This window comes from Strongylocentrotus purpuratus, unplaced genomic scaffold (assembly GCF_000002235.5).
Source record: "Strongylocentrotus purpuratus isolate Spur 01 unplaced genomic scaffold, Spur_5.0 spur5_scaffold_9, whole genome shotgun sequence".
Taxonomy (NCBI): Eukaryota; Metazoa; Echinodermata; class Echinoidea; order Camarodonta; family Strongylocentrotidae; genus Strongylocentrotus; species Strongylocentrotus purpuratus.
The window spans coordinates 15,547,063-15,573,780 of record NW_022145615.1 but is presented as its reverse complement, the minus strand read 5'-3'; the positions used below and the strand labels follow the sequence as shown (position 1 = coordinate 15,573,780).

Here is a 26,718-nt window from a genome sequence, read left to right as displayed (position 1 = left end):
TCCGAGCTTTTTGTTTTCATTTATATTTGAACTTGTCGTCTCGACCCAACTCATTAAATGGCACACCACATTTGTAGTACGGATGGGGTCAACTTTCTTTCGTTCACGGCAAAGTTTGCAGTTGGCATGCTAGCGATTACCACTGGTTCGTCGTCCCGACCCACCACTCGAACTCGATATCATTTGCTCGGAGCACACAGAAGTATTTTAGTTGCTGCTGCTGAACTGTTTCTCACCGGTGGAGTTGCGACAGATTAGCGACATATTATCGTGGCGTTTATTGAAGGCATGTTATCAGCGGAGTAGTCCAGTACGAAAAGGGCCAATGGGCAATTGGAGGCCTTTCTTGGAACACATTGCACATTCTTCTCGGTGAATGTGATTAGGATAACCACGGAGAGAGAGGTTTCCGAGACCCCCCTCTTACCTGTTACCAACACGGTCGCGAAGGGAGAAAATGCCGAGAAATTGAACGTTTTGGTATAGATATAGGCCTATATTTACGAAAAAAAGTTTAGTCGACTGCCCCTCGTTTAAATTTTTGCAAACCATTTCTAGGCCTACTTGGGTGATCTGATACGTATTACCTTTAGGAGGTTCCCCCGTACAGCTAGGAGCTGCTCAAAGTCTGGCTGAATTCTCTGGAGCTGGTTTGCCAGCTGGCCTGGCACCCGAAGAACTAGTATCGGGAAGCTCTCGGGTAGGAAAGTAACGCCGATGCCTCGTCACGATCCTCAAGAAGGTCTTATGTTCTGATGCTTCGATTGTTGAGCTGAACTTGTTTGTTTTTTTGGTCTGCAAAGCCAAATTCGCAGGGAGCAACCTTCGGCGGGAGTCAAGTTGAGCTGAGGTATGTTTTGAAAACAAAGATGTTGGCAGAAGTTGAAAAATGTATGTACCCTGTAGTCTACAGTGAGAACCGAATTGAACTGATAAATTGAAACGTCCTTTGAATCTTGATATTTTTGGATTGATGTCTTAGATTTTTTGAAATAATTGTTGTGTAAGACTAAGTGTTGGAATATTGTGTGTTGGTGAAAATGTGGTGGGCCAGTTAATGTTCGAGACGACAAGTTCAAATATAAATGAAAACAAAAGAAGCTTGGATATATGTCTGCAGGAAATTTCCTTAAAGGCACTGTTTGACAATGTTAAATCTGAGATGCACGACCCTACGTGTTATCAGTGTCTGTGGTATGGTGTATGTATATACCTTACTTAAGAAATCCAGCCATCTGATTGGTCAAAATTGCACTTGTGATTTTAGCCATTCCCGTAAAGAAACGAAAAATGCCAAAACCAATCAATAGTCCCAAGAGTAAAATCACGGCAAAATTCCAGTTACCAGGAAAATAATAAAATCTTGCTGCAATACCCATTAGTTTACGTTTTAAAATGTTCTTTGAGCTAGCGCGGACACCATACAGTGTGTTGTGTCTGCGATTCCCAACTGATCGAAAATTTCAGTCATTTTTCGTTGGTGATAAACAGACAGCTTCTCAGATTTTCCTTGATGTTTTAATCAATTGAAGCCCTAATAGAGCAAAGCTAGATGTACATGTAGGGGTAAGACTATCCATTTGTTCCTTCATGTACCAGCTTCTTGAAACCTTATTAGGTGGTCTGTCGATGACAGATCACCTATTGATTTCGTTAGAATTTTCTTTCTTTATTTTATTAGGTGGTCTGTCGATGACAGATCACCTATTGATTTCGCTAGAATTTTATTTCTTTATCAGGTGGGCTGTATAACGTACAGACCACCTTATAATTTCGTTAGAATTGCCTTTATTTATTTATATCTTTTTCTTATTTCTAACCACTTTTTTGTAAGCACGATTACTTGAAAATGGCTCAATCAAATGCCTTCAAATTTAGCACACATATGTATAGGCATATGTACAAAGCACAATAACGTTTTCAACATTGACCTTGACTGATGACGTCATTTAGGAGCCATTTTGTAAAATTTTCGGAAATCAACTCATGATCATATCTTCATAACCAAAAGCTATTTCTCATTCATATTCATCATGATCAAGGTCAATATCCGTCCGGTCAATTTCAAGTCAAATAACGCGCGCGTGCGCGTACGTCCGCGCGTCAATGCGCGCGCAAAATTTTGAAATGCTCAAAATCGTTTTAAAATCATTTTGCATACGTTTAAGGCCATTTTAAGCATTTTATAAAAATCGCGCACACGCGCATGCGTGCGCGTTTTTGCGCGTAAAATTATTGCACACATAGAATCGCCATTTTTTTCTTTCATAATATTCCACATATTTTTACAAACAAATTGATACCATGTTTATCTCTTTATGACTATTAATGACGGAATGATCGACCGTTAAAGATAATTTCCGTGCGCGCGAGCTCTTGTAATATAAAGCATATATGGGAAAAACATGCCTATGCAAAATCCATTGTAGCTCTTTAGGGTGCAAGGTGACCCCAATTTTGTTTCATATTTTGATGGAGTATGAATCGGAGATATAATTTCATGTCTCATTTGACCTTCAATTACTCATGACGTCATCATAATCGCCTCTGAACTCAAAATTTCAATTTGCATATTATGACGTCAGCATATTTTTTCGAAAATTGATTGTATCTTTGTAAAATTGATCGATTTTCTTCAAAATGTTGATATGTTCTAGCTGAGACAATTTCTACAAATGCAATCACTATTATCATTCATTTTGACAAAGGCATCATGGCGTATTTTTGCGATTAAAGGAGGCATGTCAATTTTTCACATTTTGCGTGTATTCTCTATGGGACATGACTTTTTCTCAAAACTCGATTCTACAGTCCCGTCCTTCGCGAGCAATATCTACGTTGTTGTAGCTTCGTTTACGCTGAACTTCAAGTATGTTGTAGCTGAGACAAAAAGATATCTCAAATGTATTCTTCATTTTGTCTCAATATTTTGTTGCATCAGCCCACCTATACTTGTTCCAAACAAGTATTACATATCTAGTCAGGTGGGCTGTATCTAATACAGACCACCTTATATTTTTTGTTAAAATCGCCTTTATTTATTATTTATTTATTAGGTGGGCTGTATCTAATACAGACCACCTTATAATTTTGTTAAAATTGCCTTTATTATTAGGTGGGCTGTATCTAATACAGACCACCTTATAATTTTGTTAAAATTGCCTTTATTATTAGGTGGCTGTATCTAATACAGACCACCTTATAATTTTGTTAAAATTGCCTTTTTATTATTATCAGGTGGGCTGTATAACGTACAGACCACCTTATAATTTCGTTAGAATTGCCTTTATTTATTTATTAGGTGGTCTGTCAACGACAGATCACCTATTGTTTTCGTCAGAATTTTCTTTCTTTATTATTATTCTTTATTTTTATTTATTTCCTACACTTTTTTGTGCCTAGGATAACTCAAGTTCGGTTTCGTCAATTTCATTCAATTTTGGCACAGTCATAGGTCATTGTGATGAGACGTGACAGGAACCTTTTCAAGGTCATCACGTCATCGTGACGTCATCCAGGCGCCATTTTGTGAAATCACGTTATCCATCATATCTTCATGATGCATAAGCAAAGGTCATTCATATTCATATCACATATATTTCAGGTCAAGGGTCAACAGGTCATGTCATCAAAGGTCACATAAAGGTCATGACGCGCACGTACGCGCGCGTCAAAATTTAAAAATGCTCAAAATCACTTAACTATTAGAGGAGAGTACGAATCAGGTCATTTTAAGCATTTCAAAATTTTCCGTCCGTAAGTGTCACCGCGCGCGTTGCGCGCGCTCATAACGCGCGGAAAAGGTCAAATTCAAATTGTTTACATGATTTAGATTCCTCTTACCGTAAATGACAATTTACATTAATTTCAGTCACTCTTGACCTTTTATAAGGCCGTGAGCGCGCGTCAAAGTTCAAAATCCGCGCGGGCTGCTATGGGCAATATAATGCAAATTTGATCAAAAACATCCCATTTTAAAAATCAAAATAGCTCTTCAGAGAGTCAATTGACCCCAACTTTTATATCATGGTTGGAAAAAGCATGAGTTGGAAATATGATTTCATGTCTCATTTGACCCTCAATTAACTCATGACGTCATCATAATGGCCTCCAAACTCAAAATTTTAATTTTCATATTATGACGTCAGCAGATTTTTGGAAAATTGATTGTATCTCTGTAAATGTTGATCAATTTTCTTTCAAATTTTGATATGTTCTACCTGAGAATCTTCTCTACAAATGCAGTCTCCACGATATTTCATTTTGACAAAAGCATCATGGCGTATTTTTAAGATTAAAGGAGGCATGTCAATTTTTCACATTTTGCGTGTATTCTCTATGGGACATGACTTTTTCTCAAAACTGGATTCTACATTCTCGTCTTTTGCGAGCAATATCTCCGTCGTTTTATCTTTGTTTACGCTGAGCTTTGAGTATGTTGTAGCTGAGACAATAAGCTATCACAAGTGTGCCCTTTATTTTTCGATCAGATGCCGAGATCATGCTCATATTTCACTTACAAAGTGGGATTTGATAATTCCATTTCCGTTTACGTGTAATCTCTATGGGAAATCTTTTGGTATATCGGTAACGCACTTGACTTCCGACCTCGAGGTCCCTGGTTCGAGTCCGGGCGTCTCCAACAATTTTTTTTCTTCACTTTTTTTTCCTTTTTGACCTTTCACTCTACCATCTCCTTTGAATATTAAACACGTAGAATCGCAAATAATGTAATAAACAACCATATTTACTTTATCATTACCCTATTATCACTAGATCCATTACTTTTTGAATGTGTAATCCTTATGGAAGATGACTTTTTCTCAAATCTGGATTTTACATTCTTGTCTTTTGCGAGCAATATCGCCGTTATTTCGGCTTGGTTTTTGTTGATTTTTGAGTATGTTAAAGCTGAGACTAAATACTATCTAAATGTTTCTCTCATTTTTTTCAGTCTGTCATCGTAGTCTGTTGATGATAATCATCAACATCATGATGATGATGATGATCATCATCATCGTCATCACCATTACTATCAAGATCATCATCATCATGATCATCATGATGATCATCATTGTTTACACGTCTATATAACTTCTCCCTTTCTCAATATAGAAAATATTATAATCTATCATAAGACTTGAAGACAGACCACCTAAATCGTCCCCATGACGAATTAAATTTCTAGTTTATTTATTATTATTATTTATTTTACTTATTTCTAACCACTTTTTTGTGGACAAGATAACATGAAAATGGCTCAATCAAATGACTTCAAATTTGGCACACATATGTATAGGCATATGTACAAAGCACAATAACGTTTTCAACATTGACTTTCGCTGATGACGTCATCTAGGCGCCATTTTGTAAAATTTTACGAAAATCAGCTCATGATCATATCTTCATAACCGAAAGCTATTTCTCATTCATATTTATCATGATCAAGGTCAATATCCGTCCGGTCAATTTCAGGTCAAAGAACGCGCGCGTGCGCGTACGTCCGCGCGTCAATGCGCGCGCAAAATTTTAAAATGCTCAAAATCGTCTTAAAATCATTTTGCATACGTTTTAGGCCATTCTAAGCATTTGATAAAAAATCGGGCAGACGCGCATGCGCGCGGCGCGCGCGCGCGTTTTCGCGCGTTACACTATTACACAACATAGAATCTCCTTTTTTTTCTTTCATAATATTCCACATATTTTTAAGAACAAATTGATACCATGTTCGTCTCTTTATGACTATTAATAACGGAATGATCGACCGTTTAACATAAATTTCCGTGCGCGCGAGCTCTTCTAATACATAGCATATATGGGCAAAAACATGCCCATACAAAATCCATTGTAGCTCTTTAGGATGCAAGGTGACCCAATTTTTTTTCATATTTTGATAGAGTATGATTCGGAGATATTTTTTCATGTCTCATTTGACCCTCAATTAACTCATGACGTCATCATAATGGCCTCCGAACTCAACATTCCAATTTGCATATTATGACGTCAGCATATTTACGGAAAATTGATTGTTTCTCTGTAGATATTGATCGATTTTCTTTAAAATTTGTATATGTTTTAGCTGAGACAATTCTCTACAAATAAAGTGACTACGATCCTTTATTTTGGCATAGGCATCATGGCGTATTTTTGCGATTAAAGGAGGCATGTCAATTTTTCACATTTTGCGTGTATTCTCTATGGGACATGACTTTTTCTCACAACTGGATTCTACATTCCCGTCTTTCGCGAGCAATATCTCCGTCGTTTTAGCTTCGTTTACGCCTAACTTTGAGTATGATGTAGCTGAGACAATTAGCTATCTCAAATGTGCCCTTTATTTTGTCTAAAATTTTAGCTGGACCAGCCCACCTATACTTGTACCAAACAAGTATTACAAATCTAGTTTATTTTTCTTATTTCGAACCACTTTTTTGTGAGCAAGATAACTTGAAATTGGTTAAATCAAATGCTTTGAAATTTGGCACACACATGTATAGGCATATAGAGAAATCAAAATAACGTTTTCAACCTTGACCTTGACTGATGACGTCATCTAGGTGCCATTTTGTGAATATCAACACATGATCATATCTTCATAAGCAAAAACCTATTCTCATTCATATTAATCATGATCAAGGTCAATATCCGTCCGGTCAATTTCAGGTCAAAAAACGCACGCGTGCACGTACATCCGCGCGTCAATGCGCGCGCAAAATTTCAAAATGCTCAAAATCGTCTCAAATTTATTTTGCATACGTTTCAGGTCATTTTAAGCATTTTATAAAAAATCGCGCACACGCGCATGCGCGCGCGTTTTCGCACGTAACACCATTTTATAACATAGTATCGCCATTTTTTCTTTCATGATATTTCTCATTTTTTCGAGGAATTTGATACCATGTTTATCTCTTTATGTCCATTAATAACAAGATGAGCGTCAATTCAAGAAAAATGCCCGTGCGCGCGAGCTCTTTTAATACATAGCATATATGGGCAAAAACATGCCTATACAAAATCCATTATAGCTCTTTGGAATGAAGCGTGACCTTCAATTTTTGTTCATATTTAGATAGAGTATGAGTCGAAGATATGATTCCATGTCTCATCTGGCAATTAAGTGTATCGTGACATCATCACAATGGCCTTGGAACTTAAATTACGAATTTGCATTCAAATCAAATACCTTGAAATTTGACACACATATATAGGCATATGAACAAAACACAGCAAACTTTTCAACCTTGACCTTGACTGATGACGTCATCTAGGCGCCATTTTGTGAAATTTTCTGAAAAATACTCATGATCATATTTTCATAACGGTACGTCATTTCTCATTCATATTTATCATGATTAAGGTCAATATCAGTCCGGTCAAATTCAGGTAAGAAAACGCACGCGTGCGCGTACGTCCGCGCGTCATTACGCGCGCAAACATTTTAAATACTCAAAATCGTCTTAAATTTTTTTTGCATACGTTTCAGGTAATTTTAAGCATTTTATAAAAAATCGCGCGTAAGCGCATGCGCGCGCGTTTTCGCGCGTAACGCCATTACAAAACATAAAATCGCCATTTTTTTTTTTCATGATATTTCTTAAATTTTTTCAAGGAATTTGATACCATGTTTATCTCTTTTTGACCATTAATAACAAGATGAGCGTCAATTCAAGATAAATGTCCGTGCGCGCGAGCTCTTTTATTACATAGTATATATGGGCAAAAACATGCCTATACAAAATCCATTATAGCTCTTTGGAATGAACCGTGACCTTCAATTTGTTTTTCATATTTAGATAAAGCATGAGTCAGAGATATGATTCCATGTCTCATTTTGCCATTAAGTGTATCGTGACACCATCATAATGGCCTTGGAACTCAAAATATGAATTTGCATATAATGACGTCAGCATATTTATGTAACATTGATTGTATCTCTGTATATAATGATCGATTTTCTTCAAAATTTCGATATGTTGTAGCTAAGATAATTTTCTACAAGTTCAATGGTAATCTTTTTTCATTTTGATGACGTCATCAGAGTAAAAATTTCGATTAAAGGCCTCATGTCAGAAATTTCACAATTTGCGTGTTATGACTATAGAAGGTGAATTTCGTTCACGTAATGAATCTACATGATATTGTTTATTAAGAATTTTTAAGCCGTTTGTCGCTTATTTTTGCTCTATTTTGTTTTAAATTTTAGTTGACCAGCCCACCTATACTTGTTCCAAACAAGTATTATGTCTAGTTTATTTTTCTTATTTCTAACCACTTTATTGTGGACAAGATAACATGAAAATGGCTCAATCAAATGACTTCAAATTTGGCACACATATGTATAGGCATATGTACAAAGTACAATAACGTTTTCAACATTGACCTTTACTGATGACGTCATCTAGGCGCCATTTTGTAAAATTTTACGAAAATCAACTCATGATCATATCTTCATAACCGAAAAGTATTTCTCATTCATATTTCTCATGATCAAGGACAATATCCGTCCGGTCAATTTCAGGTCAAAGAACGCGCGCGCGTGCGCGTACGTCCGCGCGTCAATGCGCGCGCAAAATTTTAAAAAGCTCAAAATCGTCTTAAAATCATTTTGCATACGTTTTAGGCCATTTTAAGCATTTTATAAAAAAATATTTAAAAAATGGCGCACACGCGCATGCGCGCGCGTTTTCGCGCGTAAAACTATTACACAGCATAGAATCGCCATTTTTTTGCTTTCATGATATTCCAGATATTTTTACAAACAAATTGATGCCCTGTTTGTCTCTTTATGACTATTAATAACGGAATGACCGACCATTTAACATAATTTCCGTGCGCGCGAGCTCTTGTAATACATAGCATATATGGGCAAAAACATGCCTATACAAAATCCATTGTAGCTCTTTGGGATGCAAGGTGACCGCAATTTTTTGTTTATATTTTGATAGAGTATGAATTGGAGATATTGTTTCATGTCTCATTTGACCCTCAATGAACTCATGACGTCATCATGATGGCCTCCGAACTCAAAATTCCAATTTGCATATTATGACGTCAGCATATTTATGGAAAATTGATTGTATCTCTGTAAATATTGATCGATTTTCTTCCAAATTTTGATATTTTCTACAAATGCAGTTACTATTATCCTTCATTTTGACAAAGGCATCATGGCGTATTTTTGCGATTAAAGGAGGCATGTCAATTTTTCACATTTTGCGTGTATTCTTTATGGGACATGACTTTTTCTCAAAACTGGATTCTTCATTCCCGTCTCGCGCGAGCAATATATCTGTCGTTTTTACTGAGCTTCGAGTATGTTGAAGCTGAGACAATAAGCTATCACAAATGTGCCCTTTAAATTTTAATTGAAACAGCCCACCTATACTTGTTCAAAACAAGTATTACAAATCTAGTTTATTCTTTATTTTTCTTATTTCTAACCACTTTTTGTGGACAAGATTACGTGAAAATGGCTCAATCAAATGCCTTGAAATTTGGCACACATATGTATAGGCATATGTACAAGGCACAAAAATGTTTTCAACCTTGACCTTTACTGATGACGTCATCTAGGCGCCATTTTGTAAAATTTTCGGAAAAACAACTCATGATCATATCTTCATAACCAAAAGCTATTTCTCATTCATATTTATCATGATCAAGGTCAATATCCGTCCGGTCAATTTCGGGTCAAAAAAGGCGCGCGCGCGCGTACGTCCGACAGCGCGCGCAAAATTTTTGAAATGCTCAAAATCTTCTCAAAATTTTTTTGCATAAGATTTAGGCCATTTTAAGCATTTTATAAAAATCGCGCACACACGCATGTGCGCGCGTTTTCGCGCGTAAAACTATTACGAAACATAGAATTGCCTTTTTTTCTTTTATAATATTCCACATATGTTTACAAACAAATTGATACCATGTTTATATCTTTATGACTATTAATAACGGAATGATCGACCGTTTAACATAAATTTCCGTACGCGCGAGCTCTTATAATACATAGCATATATGGGCAAAAACATGCCTATACAAAATCCATTGTAGCTCTTTAGGATGTAAGGTGTACCCAATTTTTTTTTCTTATTCTGATAGAGTATGAACTGTCGATTTGATTTCATGTCTCATTTGACCCTCAATTTACTCATGACGTCATCATAATGGCCTCCGAACTCAACATTTTATTTTGCATATTATGACATCAGCATATTTTTGGAAAATTGATTGTATCTCTGAAGATATTGATCGATTTTCTTCCAAATTTTAAAATGTTTTAGCTGAGACAATTTTCTACAAAAGCAGCCACCACAATTTTTCATTTTGATAAAGGCATCATGGCGTATTTTTGCGATTAAAGGACGCATGTCAATTTTTCACATTTAGCGTGTATTCTCTACGGGACATGATTTTTTTCTCAAAACTGGATTCTACATTCCCATCTTTCGAGAGCAGTATCTCCAACGTTTTAGCTTTGTTTTCGCTGAGCTTCGAGTATGTTGTAGCTGAGACAATAAGTTATCTTAAATGTGCTTTGGTTTTGTCTCAATTTTAGTTGGATCAGCCCACCTATACTTGTTCCAAACAAGTATTACAAATCTAGTTAGGTGGTCTGTCGATGACAGATCACCTATTGATTTCGCTAGAATTTTCTTTCTTTATTCTTTCTTTATTTCTTTATTAGGTGGTCTGTCGATGACAGATCACCTATTGATTTCGCTAGAATTTTCTTTCTTTATTCTTTCTTTATTTCTTTATTTTTATTTCTTCCGTACACTTTTTTGTGCACACGTTTACTCGAAATCGACATGGTCAATTTCCTTTGAATTTCTGTCAGTCATCAAGCCCTATGATTTCAAGTCTAATTAACTTTTTCAAGTTCATGGGGTCATCGTTACGTCATCCAGGCGCCATTTTGTAAAAATCAGGTCATTATCATATCTCGATAACAAGTCATCAAAAATCAACCATATTTGGTATACATCAACTTCAGGTCGAAGGTCAACGAAAAATGTCAAAAAATTCCGCGCGTGCACCTCGACGCACACGTACGCGCGCATTAAAATTTTAAAATGGTCAAATTCGTTCTAAATTAATTTTGCATACGTTTCAGGCCATTTTAAGCATTTTCAAAATTTGCGCGCGCGTAATTATGCGCGCGCGTTTCCGCGCGTATCCGCGCGTACTGGCATTTTGCAACATAGAATCGCCAAATTTTTTCTGTTATCATATTTATTACATTTTTCCAAGCATTTTGATACCTTGTTTACCTTTTTCCGACCAGTAATACTGCAATTAGCGGCTGTCAAAGTTGAACGCACGCGCCGACCTGCGCTATCTGTATCCACAATACATGGGCAAAAACATGCCTATACAAAATTCATTTTAACTCTTCAGAATTGATAGATAACCCACAATTTCTTTCATATTTAAATAGATTATGAGTTGGAGGTATGATTTCATGTCTCATTTGACCCTCAATTAACTCATGACGTCATCATAATGGCCTCCAAACTCAAAATTTCAATTTGCATATTATGACGTCAGCAGATTTCTGGAAAATTGACTGTATCTCTGTAAACAATGATCAATTTTCTTCCAAATTTTGATATGATCTAGCTTAGACAATTCTCTACAAATGCAGTCGACACAATATTTCATTTTGACAAAGGTATCATGGCGTATTTTTGCGATTAAAGGTGGCATGTCAATTTTTCACATTTTGCGTGTATTCTCTATGGGACATGACTTTTTCTCAAAACTGGATTCTACATTCTCGTCTTTCGCGAGCAATATCTCCGTCGTTTTATCTTTATTTACGCTGAGCTTTAAGTATGTTGTAGCTGAGACAATAAGCTATCATAAGTGTGCCCTTTATTTTTCATTCAGATGCCGGGATCATGCTCATATTTCACTTCCAAAGTGGGATTTGAGAATTCCATTTCCCGTTTACGTGTAATCTCTATGGGAAATGTTTTGGTATATCCGTAACGCACTTGACTTCCGACCTCGAGGTCCCTGGTTCGAGTCCGGGCGTCTCCAACAATTTGTTTTCTTCACTTTTTTTTTCTTTTTGACCTTTCACTGTACCATCTCCTTTCAATATTAAAACACGTACAATCGTAAATAATGTAATAAACAACCATATTTACTTTATTATTACCCTATTATCACCCTATTATCACTTGATCCATTACTTTTTGCGTGCAATCCTTATGGGAGATGACTTTTTCTCAAATCTGGATTCTACAAAATCTTGTCTTTTGCGAGCAATATCGCCGTTATTTCGGCTTGATTTTTGTTGATTTTTGAGTATGTTGTAGCTGTGACTATATACTATCTAAATGTTCTCTCATTTTTGTCAGTCTGATGTCATCATGGTCTGTTGATGATAATCATCAACATCATCATGATCATGATCATCATCATCGTCATCACCATTACTATCAAGATCATCATCATCATCATCATGATGATCATCATTGTTTACATGTCTATATAATTTCTCCCTTTCTCAATAAAGTAAATATTATAATCTATCATAAGACTTGAAGACAGACCACCTTAATCGTCCTCGTGACGATTTAAATTCTAGTTTATTTTTATTTCTTCCATACACTCTTTTGTGCACACGTTTACTCGAAATTGACATATTCAATTTCCTTTGAATTTCTGTCAGTCATCAAGCCCTATGGTTTCAAGTTTAATTTACTTTTTCAAGGTCATTAGGTCATCGTGACGTCATCCAGGCGCCATTTTGTAAAAATCAGGTCATTATCATATCTCAATAATGAGTCATCAAAAATAAACCATATTTAGGATAAATCAACTTGAGGTCAAAGGTTAGCTTAAAATGTCAACAAATTCCGCGCGCGCAACTCGACGCGCACGTACGCGCGCATCAAAATTTTAAAATGCTCAAATTCGTTCTTAAATTTTTTTGCACACGTTTCAGGCCATTGTTAGCATTTTCAAAATTTTGCGCGAGAGCACTTATTTTTTACACGTTTCCGCGCGTAATCACGCGTACTGACATTTTACAACATAGAAACGCCAAATTTTCTCTATCATATCAACCACATTTTTCCAAGCATTTTGATACCTTGTTCACCTTTTTCTGACCAGTGATAACGCAATGAGCGTCCGTCAAAGTTGACAGCACGTGCGGATCTGCATTATCTTTATCCACAATACATGGGCAAAAACATGCCTATACAAAATTCATTGTAACTCTTCCGAATAGATAGGAACTCCCAATAATTTTTCATATTTGGATAGATTATGAGTTGGAAATATGATTTCATGTCTCATTTGACCCTCAATTAACTCATGACGTCATCATAATGGCCTCCAAACTCAAAATTTCAATTTGCATATTATGACGTCAGTATATTTATGGAAAATTGATTGTATCTCTCTTAATATTAAGCAATTTTCTTTCAAATTTTGATATGTTTTAGCTGAGAATATTCTCTACAAATGCAGTAATCACGATATTTCATTTTGACAATGGCATTATGGCGTATTTTTGCGATTAAAGGAGGCATGTCAATTTTTCACATTTTGCGTGTATTCTCTACGGGACATGACTTTTTCTCAAAACTGGATTCTACATTCTTGTCTTTCGCGAGCAATATCTCCGTCGTTTTATCTTCGTTTACGCTGAGCTTTGAGTATGTTGTAGCTGAGACAATATGCTATCGTAAGTGTGCCCTCTATTTTTCGATCAGATTCTTACTTACAAAGTGGGATTTGAGAATTCAATTTTTCGTTTACGTGTAATCTCTATGGGAAATGTTTTGGTATATTGGTGACGCACTTGACTTCCGACCTCGAGGTCCCTGGTTCGAGTCCGGGCGTCTCCAACAATTTTTTTCTTTTTAACCTTTCACTGTACCATCTCCTTTGAATATTAAAACACGTACAATCGCAAATAATGTAATAAACAACCATATTTACCTTTTTATTCCCCTATTATCACTTGATCCATTACTTTTTGCGTGTAGTCCCTATGGGAGATGACTTTTTCTCAAATCTGGATTCTACATTCCTGTCTTTTGCGAGCAATATCGCCGTTATTTCCGCTTGGTTTTTGTTGATTTTGGAGTATGTTGTAGCTGAGACTATGCTACATGTATATAAAGGTCCCCTCATTTTTTTCAATCAGATGTCATCATGGTCTGTTGATGATTATCATCAACATCATCATGATCATCATCATCATCATCATCAACATCGATATCCCCATTACTATCAAGATCATGATCATCATCATGATCATCATTGTTTACATGTCTATATAACTTCTCCCTTTTTCAATATAGTAAATATATTTTAATCTATTATAAGACTTGAAGACAGACCACCTTATTCGTCCTCGTGACGAATTAAATTCTAGTTTTGTTATTGTTTGTATAGCTGGTAGTGGAATCTTGCACGGTTCCCTCCCATTTGCTCTGTACTAAAAACAGAATCAGAAATTTCTATTTAGTATTTACCCTAAAGAAAATGTTCCTTAATAAAATTATTGCAAATATGTTCCTTTACAACCCCAGCTCTCAATTAACATAAGAAAAAGGGGACCATGGGGGGGGGGGGGGGGGGGGGGACCAATGGGTACCGTTTAGGCATTTTGGCTGTATGGAGGGCGCAAGTAGCTTTAAGTGCTACATGTATATAGATGTTACTAATATATTATCATTAGTAGTAGTAGTTGTACTATGTTATTACAATTTTTAGGTGGTCTGTCGTTTTCGACAGATCACCTTTTGTTTTCGTCAGAATTTTCTTTCTTTATTTATTAGGTGGTCTGTCGTTTCGACAGATCACCTATTGTTTTCGTCAGAATTTTCTTTATTATTTATTCTTTATCAGGTGGGCTGTATAACGTACAGACCACCTTATAATTTCGTTAGAATTGCCTTTATTATCAGGTGGGCTGTATAACGTACAGACCACCTTATAATTTCGTTAGAATTGCCTTTATTTATCAGGTGGGCTGTATATCGTACAGACCACCTTATAATTTCGTAAGAATTGCCTTTATTTATTTATTTTTCTTTATTTTTCTTATTTCGAACCACTTTTTTGTAAGCACGATTACTTGAAAATGGCTCAATCAAATGCCTTTAAATTTGGCACATATATGTATAGGCATATGTACAAAGCACAATAATGTTTTCAACATTGACCTTCACTGATGACGTCATCTAGGCGCCATTTTGTAAAATTTTACGAAAATCAACACATGATCATATCTTCATACCCAAAGATTATTTCTCATTCATATTTATCATGATCAAGGTCAATATCCGTCCGGTCAATTTCAGATGAAACAACGCGCGCGTGCGCGTACGTCCGCGCGTCAATGCGCGCGCAAAATTTTTAAATGCTCAAAATCGTCTCAAAATCATTTTGCATACGTTTTAGGCCATTTTAAGCATTTATAAAAAATCGCGCACACGCGAATGCGCGCGCGTTTTCGCGCGTAAAACTATTACACAATACAGAATCGCCATTTTTTTTCTTTTATAATATTCCACATATTTTTACAAACAAATTAATACCGTGTTTGTCTCTTTATGACTCTTAATAACGGAATGATCGACCGTTTAACATAAATTCCAGTGCGCGCGAGCTCTTGTAATACATAGCATATATGGGCAAAAACATGCCTATACAAAATCCATTGTAGCTCTTTAGGATGCAAGGTGACCCCAATTTTGTTTTCATATTTTGATAGAGATTAAATTGGAGATATGATTTCATGTTTCATTTGACCCTCAATTAACTCATGACATCATCATAATGGCCTCCGAACCCAAAATTCCAATTTGCATATTATGACGTCAGCATATTTATGGAAAATTGATTGTAGCTCTGTAAATATTAATCGATTTTCTTCCAAATTTTGATATGTTGTAGCTGAGACAAAAAGCTATCTCAAATGTACCCTTCATTTTGTCTCAATTTTTTGTTGGATCAGCCCACCTATACTTGTTCCAAACAAGTATTACAAATCTAGTTATTCTTTATTTTTCTTATTTCGAACCACTTTTTTGTAAGCACGATTACTTGAAAATGGCTCAATCAAATGCCTTCAAATTTGGCACACATATGTATAGGCATATGTACAAAGCACAATAACGTTTTTAAAATTAACATTCACTGATGACGTCATCTAGGCGCCATTTTGTAAAATTTTACGAAAATCAACACATGATCATATCTTCATAACCAAAAGTTATTTCTCATTCATATTTATCACGATTAAGGTCAATATCCGTCCGGTCAATTGCAGGTAAAATAACGCGCGAATGCGCGTACGTCCGCGCGTCAGTACGCGCGCAAAATTTTAAATTGCTTAAAAACGTCTCAAAATCATTTTGCATACGTTTTAGGCCATTCTAAGCATTTTATAAAAAATTTATAAAAAATCTCGCACACGCGCATGCGCGCGCGTTTTCGCGCGTACTGAATTTTTGCAACATAAATTAGCCAAATTTTCTTTTTCATCATATTTGGCACATTTTTCCAAGCATTTTGATACCTTGTTCACCTTTTTCTGACCATTAATAACGGAGTGAGCGTCCGTTTAAGATACATGTCCGTGCGTGCGAGCTCTTGTATTACATAGCATATATGGGCAAAAACATGCCTATACAAAATCCATTGTAGCTCTTTAGGATGTAAGCTGACCCCAATTTTTTTATCATATTTTGATAGCGTATGAATCGGAGATTTGATTTCATGTCTCATTTAAACCTCAACTAACTCATGACGTCATCATAATGGCCTCCGAACTCAAAATTTCAATTTGCATAATATGACGATATTTTTGGAAAATTGATTGTATCTTTATAAAAATTCATCGATTTTCTTCAAAATTTTGATATGTTCTAGCTGAGCCAATTTTCTACAAATCCAGTCTCCACAATTTTTCATTTTGACAAAGGCATCATGGCGTATTTTTGCGATTAAAGGAGGCATGTCAATTTTTAACATTTTGCTTCCAAATTTGAATATGTTCTAGCTGAGACAATTTTCTACAAATATAGTGACCACCATTTTAGGCCATTTTAAGCATTTATAAAAAAAATCGCGCACACGCGAATGCGCGCGCGTTTTCGCCCGTAAAACTATAACACAACATAGAATCGCCATTTTTTTTTCCTCTCATAATATTCCACATATTTTTACAAACAAATTGATACCATGTTTGTCTCTTTATGACTATTAATAACGGAATGATCGACCGTTTAACAAAAAATTCCGTGCGCGCGAGATCTTGTAATACATAGCATATAGTGGCAAAAACATGCCTATACAAAATCCATTGTAGCTCTTTAGGATGCACGGTGACCCCAAATTTGTTTTCATATTTTAATAGAGTATGATTCGGAAATATTTGTTGATGTCTCATTTGACCCTCTATTAACTCATGACATCATCATAATGACCTCCGAACTCAAAATTTCAATTTGCATGTTATGATGTCAGCATATTCTCTGTAGATATAAATCGTTTTTCTTCCAAATTTGAATACAAAAAGCTCTCTCAAATGTATCCTTCATTTTGTCTCAATTTTTGGTTGGATCAGCCCACCTATACTTGTTCTAAACAAGTATTACAAATCTAGTTTATTTTCAGGTGGGCTGTATATCGTACAGACCACCTTATAATTTCGTAAGAATTGCCTTTATTTATTTATTTATTAGGTGGTCTGTTGAAAACAGATCACCAATTGTTTTCGTCAGAATTTTCTTTCTTTATTTATTTATTATTATTATTATTTATTTTTATTTCTTCCCGTTTTTTGTTTATCGGTTAACTCAAGATCGCTTGTCTTAATTTCTTAATTTTTTTTTTTTTTTTTTTGATCCTCAAAAAAAAATTAATTTGCACCCCCCCCCCCCTTGAGCGCCAGGGGGGGGGGGGGGGGCCCCAACCCCCAAAAAAGGTAAAAATCACGTGATTTTACATGATTTTTTTCTCAAGGGGGGGGGGCCCGGGCCCCCCGGCCCCCCCCCCCCCCCCTGGATCCGCCACTGAGCCCACCTATACTTGTTCCAAACAAGTATTACAAATCTAGTTCTTATTTATTTATTCCCGTTTTTTGTTTATCGGTTAACTCAAGATCGGTTGTGTTAATTTCTGTCAATTTTGACACAGTCATAGGTCATTGTCATGAAACGTGACAGGAATATTTTCAAGGTCATCGGGTCATCGTGACGTCATCCAGGCGCCATTTTGTGAAATCACGTTACCCATCATATCTTCATGATGCATAAGCAAAGGTCATTCATATTCATATTACATATATTTCAGGTCAAGGGTCAATAGGTCATGTCATCAAAGGTCACATAAAGGTCATGATGCGCGCGTACGTGCGCGTCAAAATTTAAAAATGCTCAAAATCACTTAAATATTAAAGGAGAGTACGAATCAGGTCATTTTAAGCATTTCGAAATTTTCCGTCCGTACGTGTCCCCGCGCGCGTTGCGCGCGCTCACAACGCGCGTTAAAGGTCAAATTCAAATTTTGTGTACATGATTTAGATTCCTCTTACCGTAAATGACAATTTGCATTAATTTCAGTCACTCTTGACCTTTCATAAGGCCTTGAGCGCGCGTCAAAGTTTAGAATCTGCGCGTGCTGCTATGGGCAATATAATGCAAATTTGATCAAAAACATGCCATTTTAAAAATCGAAATAGCTCTTCAGATAGTCAATTGACCCCCAACTTTTATATCATGATTGGAAAAAGCATGAGTTGGAGATATGATTTCATGTCTCATTTGACCCTCAATTAACTCATGACGTCATCATAATGGCCTCCGAACTCAAAATTTCAATTTGCATATTATGACGTCAGCAGATTTTTGCAAAATTGATTGTATCTCTGTAAATATTGATCAATTTTCTTTCAAATTTTGATATGTTCTACCTGAGAATATTCTCTACAAATGTAGTTACCACGATATATCATTTTGACAAAGGTATCATGGCATATTTTTGCAATTAATGGAGGCATGTCAATTTTTCACATTTTGCGTGTATTCTCTATGGGACATGACTTTTTCTGAAAACTGGATTCTACATTCCCGTCTTTCACGAGCAATATCTCCGTCGTTTTTATCTTCGTTAACGCTGAGCTTTGAGTATGTTGTAGCTGAGACAATAAGCTATCACAAGTGTGCCCTTTATTTTTCGATCAGATGCCGGGATCATGCTCATATTTCACTTACAAAGTGGGATTTGAGAATTCAATTTTCAGTTTACGTGTAATCTCTATTGGAAATGTTTTGGTATATCGGTAACGCACTTGACTTCCGACCTCGAGGTCCCTGGTTCGAGTCCGGGCGTTTCCAACAATTTTTTTTCTTCACTTTTTTTTCTTTTTGACCTTTCACTGTACCATCTCCTTTGAATATTAAAACACGTACAATCGCAAATAATGTAATAAACAACCATATTTACTTTAATATTACCCTATTATCACTTGATCCATTACTTTTGGCGTGTAATCCTTAAGGGAGATGACTTTTTCTCAGATCTGGATTCTACATTCTTGTCTTTTGCGAGCAATATCGCCGTTATTTCGGCTTGATTTTTGTTGATTTTTGAGTATGTTGTAGCTGAGACTATATACTATCTAAATGTTTTCTCATTTTTTTCAGTCTGATGTCATCGTGGTCTGTTGATGATAATCATCAACATCATCATGATCATCATCATCATCATCATTGTAATCCCCATTACTATCAAGATCATGATCATCATGATCATCATGATGATCATCATTGTTTACATGTCTATATAACTTCTCCCTTTCTCAATATAGTAAATATTATAATCTATCATAAGACTTGAAGACAGACCACCTAATTCGTCCCCATGGCGAATTAAATTTCTAGTTTTATTCTTTTCATTATTCTTTTTTAAGTACATGTATTATTAACCCTATTTAGCCCGGGGGGGATGGGTGGGATATATCCCCCCAATATTTCAGGTGGGGAGGATGGCCTGTACAATCATTCCCCCCCCCCCCCAATAATTCATCATCAAAAAAAAAAATTAAGAGAAAAATTAATGAGAGCCCGATGAGAGTAGTTAATGGTTATTACTCGCAAGATGACCATCAATAAATATACACATTTTACTATCTAATTTGCATAATACATAAATAAATGAGACAACCGTATATGAGACAAGAATAAATTCAATTCTCGGTCATACGGCTTTATCAGGAATTGATGAATTTATTCAATTTATTCAATCAACAGCATCATAGAAATGCAGTGCGCCAAATGTTAAGCGCGAAGCGCAAAAGTGCAAAAAAGAAGTAGAGAGTGGGAGAGAGAGAGATCATGAGAGAAAGAGAGGATATAGGCGCATAGCCAGGTGGGAGGAGGTAGGGGCTGTCGCCCCCCCCCCCCCAAAAAAAAAAAAAAAAAAAAAAAAAAAACGCCGGCCAAAAAGAGAGAGAGAGAGAGAAAGAAGAAAGGAAGGGGACGTAGGAAGAACAAAGATTAAGAGTCGAGAACGGTTCAACGCATCGTCTTCTTTCCCTAATAATTTAATGAAACGTCAAAGCTTCCGCGCTTCGCGAGGGAGGGAGGGGTGGACTGAATTTAGACAAGGATTAAGAGTCAAGAATGCCGGTACAACGAATCGTCTCCTTTCTTTAATAATTTAATGAAATGTCAGAGCTTCCGCGCTATGCGCGGAGGAAGGGGAACTTTATTCAAACAAGGATTAAGAGTCGAGAACGGTAAAACAAATCGTCTTCTTTCTCTAATAATTTAATGAAACATCAAAGCTTCCGCGCGAATCCCTGCACCTACCCCCTAGGGAGCGCACTTTGCGCGCTCTGTAAGTGATTTGCACGCTTCGCGTGCTCACTTCCGCCCCCCTAAAATGAAATTCTTGCTACGCGCTTGAGAGGATAATAACCCAAGTTGCAAGCCCATGTGGGACCCTAACAGGCCCCATATTCTCTGAAATGTTATCTTTATTGAGGGTGACTTGAAAAGGTTAATAACTTGTAAGGGAGGGGTGCAACCTGCCACACGCTCCTACCTCTTGGTTGCTTTGATCCATTGCCGAAAATATTTTGGCACCTATTATCCCCCCCCCCCCCCAACCACGAATACAAATCGACACCGTTGATCAGTTGTATTATGCGTATATACATTGATGATACCAGAACAAATTAATGTTGATTATCAGAATGTCATTTTGGAATACCTCTATACAAATACCACATTGTCTTTATCCCGTATCAGTATTAGTATGATCCAATATAAAGCTATTATTCTTTAGATAATTCAGTATAATGCTTTTCCTCAAAAATAGTTTTGCTATTTTTTTAGGGTTGAGACGCTAAGAAATGGTTTCAAATGTACATTACACGAACCCTGAACCATTGCAAAATGATGGTGGTTCTCTCTCTTTACTTTAATCATGCATTATCAACTACATATAAAGCAGCAACCAAAAACTTAGGGTTATCTGAGATAGGTGAAAGTAAGAGTTAAAAAGAAAGTCATGCTAAAACGGCGCTTCACTTCCCCTCGCCCCCTGAAAAAAATAAAATAGATTAGTAGTCCTCCTCTCCAGCATCCCCCTCCCCCCGCTTTAATATCACATTTTCACTTGGCAGCCGAAGGGGTCCGGGGTGGGGGTGGGAGGAGAGGGTTAAACCCCTAACCCCCCCCCCCCCCCCGTAGATCTGCCCATGTTACCATGTTCATGTTCTCAATAGTGACTTTTAGATTTGCGTGGACGTGTTACTTCCTTTTAAGGCACTGACAGTCACATGTGGCGTCCTTTTAAGCACTGGCAGTGCCTTAAAAGGAGGTCACACGTTGCAGTCCACGTTCTCAACGTGCAATTCTAAAAGTCCCTAATATTGATTTACTGGTCGAGGTTCATTATTTGCTGACAACGAAAAACTTCTCCGACCATGTTTCTGCCCTTGCGCGATAGGCCTATAACCACTGCTGACGGCGGCACTGCACTGCAAGCTGAATCGGTAATAATAGGCCTACTCGTAAAACGAGAAATCTTGCACGCTAATCTTAGTTCCATTTCATTGGTTTAAGGTTTGAAAATTGAAACTCAATATTGTAATAAAGTTATAACAGAAAAGATAATCTTTATTATAATTCCACCGGGGCGATTTTTAATTTTGCAATCGCCCCCGTGAGCAACCTGACGGGGACGATTATGTAGCTCACGGGGGCGAATCGCCCACCGCCCCCGTGTATTTTGAGCTACTCTCTATGCAGTCTACGTGCATTGCGCGACCTAGTCTACTCTCAAAGATACACTCATGAAAAACAACCGTGCAGATAAACTAGAGAAAGGCCAAGGTGGTGTCATTAGTTGACTCTTTTGTTTTCGGCATATAAAAGTATGAATGACTGCTTTGATATTCGAGAAATAGTTGTTTTTATACGCTCAAGGGAAGGTTAGAATTGTGCTATTGCCCGAGGCGTCTCTCAAAGCAGTCATTAATACTATACTGTTAAATGAAAATATCTGGGGGGTACCCAACTCAAGAACATAACCGATGCCCTGGTCATGTAATGAAATACTCACAATTATATTGTATAATCTACACAAAAAATTTAGAAGTATATTTCATCTCTTATTTCCTGGTATCATTTTCAATCTTTTTGTTACTAATTCATTTAAATAATTGCATTTTTCCTAATATTACTTTTTTAAATATTCCGGTGGTATTGCGACTAAGGCTATGGCTTGGTTCTTTTTACTCGCCTATTTTACGAGATAGTAACTAGTAACGTTGGCTTCTATGAACGGGGCCCAGATATCAATGGTGTATCTCATAGAGAACCTTCTGACTTCATAGTGTCAATAGCTATGCATCAAGATCTAAAAAATCTAAACATAGATCTGACACAGCTGCAGGCCTGCATTAAGGCAGGATATGGCATGTAGTCAGTGGGTATGTTTGTGTGTACGAGTATTTGATTAATTGGTTGTAGAGCATGTGAGTAATTCCAAATTGTTTGTATTTTACTTTCTTGCATTACCATGTCCGCATAGTGGCCAATGCAGAGATGAAAGTTTGATACAAATTTATTCTGGATATGATATCATTCCTCATGATTATTGTACCCCCAACACGGATCATAGTTTAAGAGTAGAACCTAGTGAATTTTATTTGCAGCTGTATTTGATCTGAGTTAAGCTTACTGCTTTGTATCAACTATTTTCAAAATATAGATTCATCTCTGTAATGTATGAATGATGACGATGTGGACTGTCTTGTGGCCCAGAATGTCAATGATAACGAAACCCGGGATTACCCCATCATTTTCTTCTTCAAACTTTGTTTTCTGATTGTAGGAATGCGGAGGACGAGCATTCCATAGTGGAGCGACGTCTTAATCAACAGAAAGAAGACTTGGAGATGACGATGAGAAGTCTGAAACAACAAATTGAGACTGTAGAGGGCGATCTTACAGCATCACGTTAGGAGTGTTCGGGTCTAAAAAGCTCTATAGCTTCCATGACAGCAGCACAAGCTGGTCATATAGCGCAGTTGGATGCCACTAAGGTAAATATTGGTCTATTATCTACATGTACCTCCTACAATTAAAGAGGAAGTCCACCCTAATAATCAGTTGGTATAAATAAAAGCAGAAAAATAAAAGAAACAAATTGATGAAAAATTTGAGCAATATCAGATTAAAAGCAGGAAAGTCATGAATATTTAAAGTTGTCATCGGTGAAACACAAATTGGCAACACTTTGACATATCGAGCAAGTTCCTCTCCAGTTTGCTCTGTACAGAAATTTCATAAACTTTCATTCTCTTAGTGATAATTGAAAAGTTTTGTTTGATACAGGGGTTGTATAGGAACATATTTGAAATAATTTTATTTAGGATACATGTATGATTGAACATTTTCTTTAAAGGTGAAATTCAAAGAAAATCACAAATATGTCAACTCATGTATCACTAGAAACTGGTAAGCTAACAGATGGCCATCTTACAAGTTTTAGGTCAACTACATATCGGGTGATTTATAAAACTACAAATACAACTACCTCCATAGCGACTCGATAGCAGCTGGGATATACGAGAGATTCGCCGGAAAAATAACGATGTTTTAATGACGTCACTATATGGACCAATACTGCCAAGGCAGACGACATCCCATAAAGAATAAACATAATTGCAAAGCTATTATTTGTCTAATTATTAGTTTAGTGTATATAAATGTAATGGCATGTCAAACCATTCAAAAGGGGATATGACCCGATTCTGATAACTAAAATCTTTTGCTTGTAAATACACAGGATAGGGGTTAATTAACAGTCGAAGAAACCAGACTTTCAAATTGAAAAACCCCCGAATGATAGTAAGGACGGCATTTGTTCCCTCTTGGAACGCAGAACATACCGCGGTGTGTGCAGCTGAATATACAATGGCGTCTTATTCTGTTTACAAGCGACAGACTCCTTTAGTTTTGTATCGCTGCATTTAATTGTCATCAAAACACAACCATGCGCGGGGTTTAGAGTGAGGCAATAGATTATACATTTAGCCTGACGGTAGTGAAGTAAGAGAAAGAACTCAAGAAAAGATGAAAACACAGGCACTGAAAATGTGTGAGATGTCATGGGACATCGTCTGCTTGTGCAAATCATGTCCATACTGTGATCTCACACATCTCAGCAGCGTTCGGAGAGCTCTCCATGTGCTATGCCGGGGCTGTATTTAAGCGTTTTTTAATTTATAATAATCTTTACTTCAAATGCTTCCAAGCATTACATTTTGATAACCTTGTCGAATCAACGTTTCAACTTTGCAATAATGAACATAAAATTAGTTTTTAAATTCAATGAATATCTAATTTATGGTAAATAGAAATTTCTGATTCTGTTTTAGTACAGAGCAAATGGAAGGGAATCTTGCAAGATTCATGTAGGTCATAGAGTGGCCAATTTGTGTTTGAATGATTGTAACTTCAAAAATGTCTTTATTTCTAATTACTGTGAAATTGTTAATTGTATTTTGACTAAATTTGGTCACAGGTAAGTGAGATGCTATCCGGTGATTGCCTTCAAAAAAGAAACTCAAAAATTTGCATGAATAATATTTCTGAAACACATTCTGAAAGACTAGTTGTAGCAAATGAGTTTGATATCACAGTTATTTGATTTGCTATACCGTATTTGCCGCAGCGCTGCATACACTGTAGGCCGCACCCCCAACTATGACATTTCGTAGAGGACAAAAAAAACAAAAACCAAACGGACCAAACAAAATAATCTTAATTTTCTTGTTAGAACACTATTTTTTCTACAAACTGATACCCAAATTTATCAATATTCTTATAAATTTACAGGAAGTTTACCTCAAAAATGATTGTAATCTAGCAAATCTTCATCGATTTTTAAATTAGTACTGCATCACAGGCAGATTTGGTATCCTACATAGAATACCAGGATGCGCAGTTGCGTTGCACGGCAGCTAGCTCCGTTACGGTCCCTTTTACTTTTTAACCATGCAATGGCACATACTTAAATCTAGATCTACCGGTAGATTTTGTCAGAAAAATAAGAAATGAAGTTTATTTTCGTCTTTATGTCAACAATGCAACAAAGAATTGTCGGTTAGATGTGTGGAGTTATTCTAGAAATGTCCTGTACCATTGTATAGTCATTTTAGTCCCATATGTAGGAATGGACGTGCTGTTTTGACCGCTGAATTTTTAGCTGTTGCGCAAAGGCCGCACCCAGACTTTTTGAATTTTCTCTTCCGAAAATACTGCGGCCTTTACGCCGGCAAATACGGTAGTTTACAGTAAAATTGTAAAAACTCATCATAGTATTCCTATCTGATTACTAAATATGAATATAGGATTAAGGTCCAAAAATTGGCATTTCTGAAAAATATAAATGGTCCTGATACTAAAATTACATGTTTGAATTTTATAAACATAATTTCATTTTTCACTGTCTTGGGGACACATGTACATTATAGTATATGTCAACAAACCCAGAGCCATTTAGAAAATCAATGACACTTCAAGCCTAGACATACAGATCAGCAAGTGCAGGGGTCATTGATGCAAAAAGCTGTACTTTTACCCCACAGCAAAGCTTCAGTTCAGTCTTCCTTGGTAGTTATTTGAGACAATTTACAGTGTTACATGGATCTCATTGTGTACATTTTGACAAGTATTCTTTGTGTTTGCTTGCTCTTGTTATACATTTAGCACCAGCTAGAGCAGTCTGTGGATTCTTGCAGACAGAAAGGTAGCAGGATCTCCGATCTGGAAGCAGAGGTGGCGGCGCTCAAGGCTACTGTGGAGGAGAAAGAAGGCAGGATCAGAGAAGATGAAACGATTAGGAGAAAACTCCACAATACCATCCAGGAATTAAAGGTAAATTGAGATGTAAAGATGTATTGAAGATTTATACGTTTGTTCTGCATTGCTTCAAGTTTTTGATCCGGACCAACATGCCATATGCCAGAGCTGCCAACCATTCCGTTTTTGCCGGAATTACTGTTTTTTCCTCCAAATTACGGTATTACGTTTTTTCTTCATAAATATGTTTTTATGCCTCCGTTACGAAGTAGCCGGAGGCATTATGTTTTCGGGTTGTCCGTCCGTCCGTCTGTACGTCCAGTTCTCGTGATCGCGTTATCTGAAGAACCGATTGATGGATTCCTGC

General features: G+C 36.6%; 1 protein-coding gene across 2 annotated transcripts; it reads left to right on the top strand.

Moving 5' to 3' along the window:
- Positions 1 to 525: 525 nt before the first annotated feature.
- Positions 526 to 26,572, top strand: LOC115920503 (kinesin-like protein KIN-14M). Of its 2 annotated transcripts, XR_004062384.1 has the most exons (3): positions 526 to 850; positions 23,377 to 23,587; positions 26,259 to 26,572. XR_004062384.1 is itself a non-coding variant. In XM_030976311.1 (2 exons), exons 1-2 carry the CDS (start codon positions 23,540 to 23,542, stop codon positions 26,433 to 26,435), a joined length of 225 nt encoding a protein of 74 aa, XP_030832171.1. In that variant the 5' UTR covers positions 22,982 to 23,539; the 3' UTR covers positions 26,436 to 26,572. The 2 variants fall into 2 exon arrangements, 1 of the variants encoding a protein (XP_030832171.1); XM_030976311.1 differs by lacking the exon at positions 526 to 850 and having other exon boundaries at positions 22,982 to 23,587.
- Positions 26,573 to 26,718: the final 146 nt, after the last annotated feature.

What these genes read in the sequence shown, in the direction of transcription:
- LOC115920503 (XM_030976311.1), top strand. Translation starts at nt 23,540, where the DNA reads ATGACAGCAGCACAAGCTGGTCATATAGCGCAGTTGGATGCCACTAAG. An exon ending in CGCAGTTGGATGCCACTAAG is followed by an intron (nt 23,588 to 26,258) that starts GTAAATATTGGT and finishes TTATACATTTAG; the next exon opens with CACCAGCTAGAGCAGTCTGT.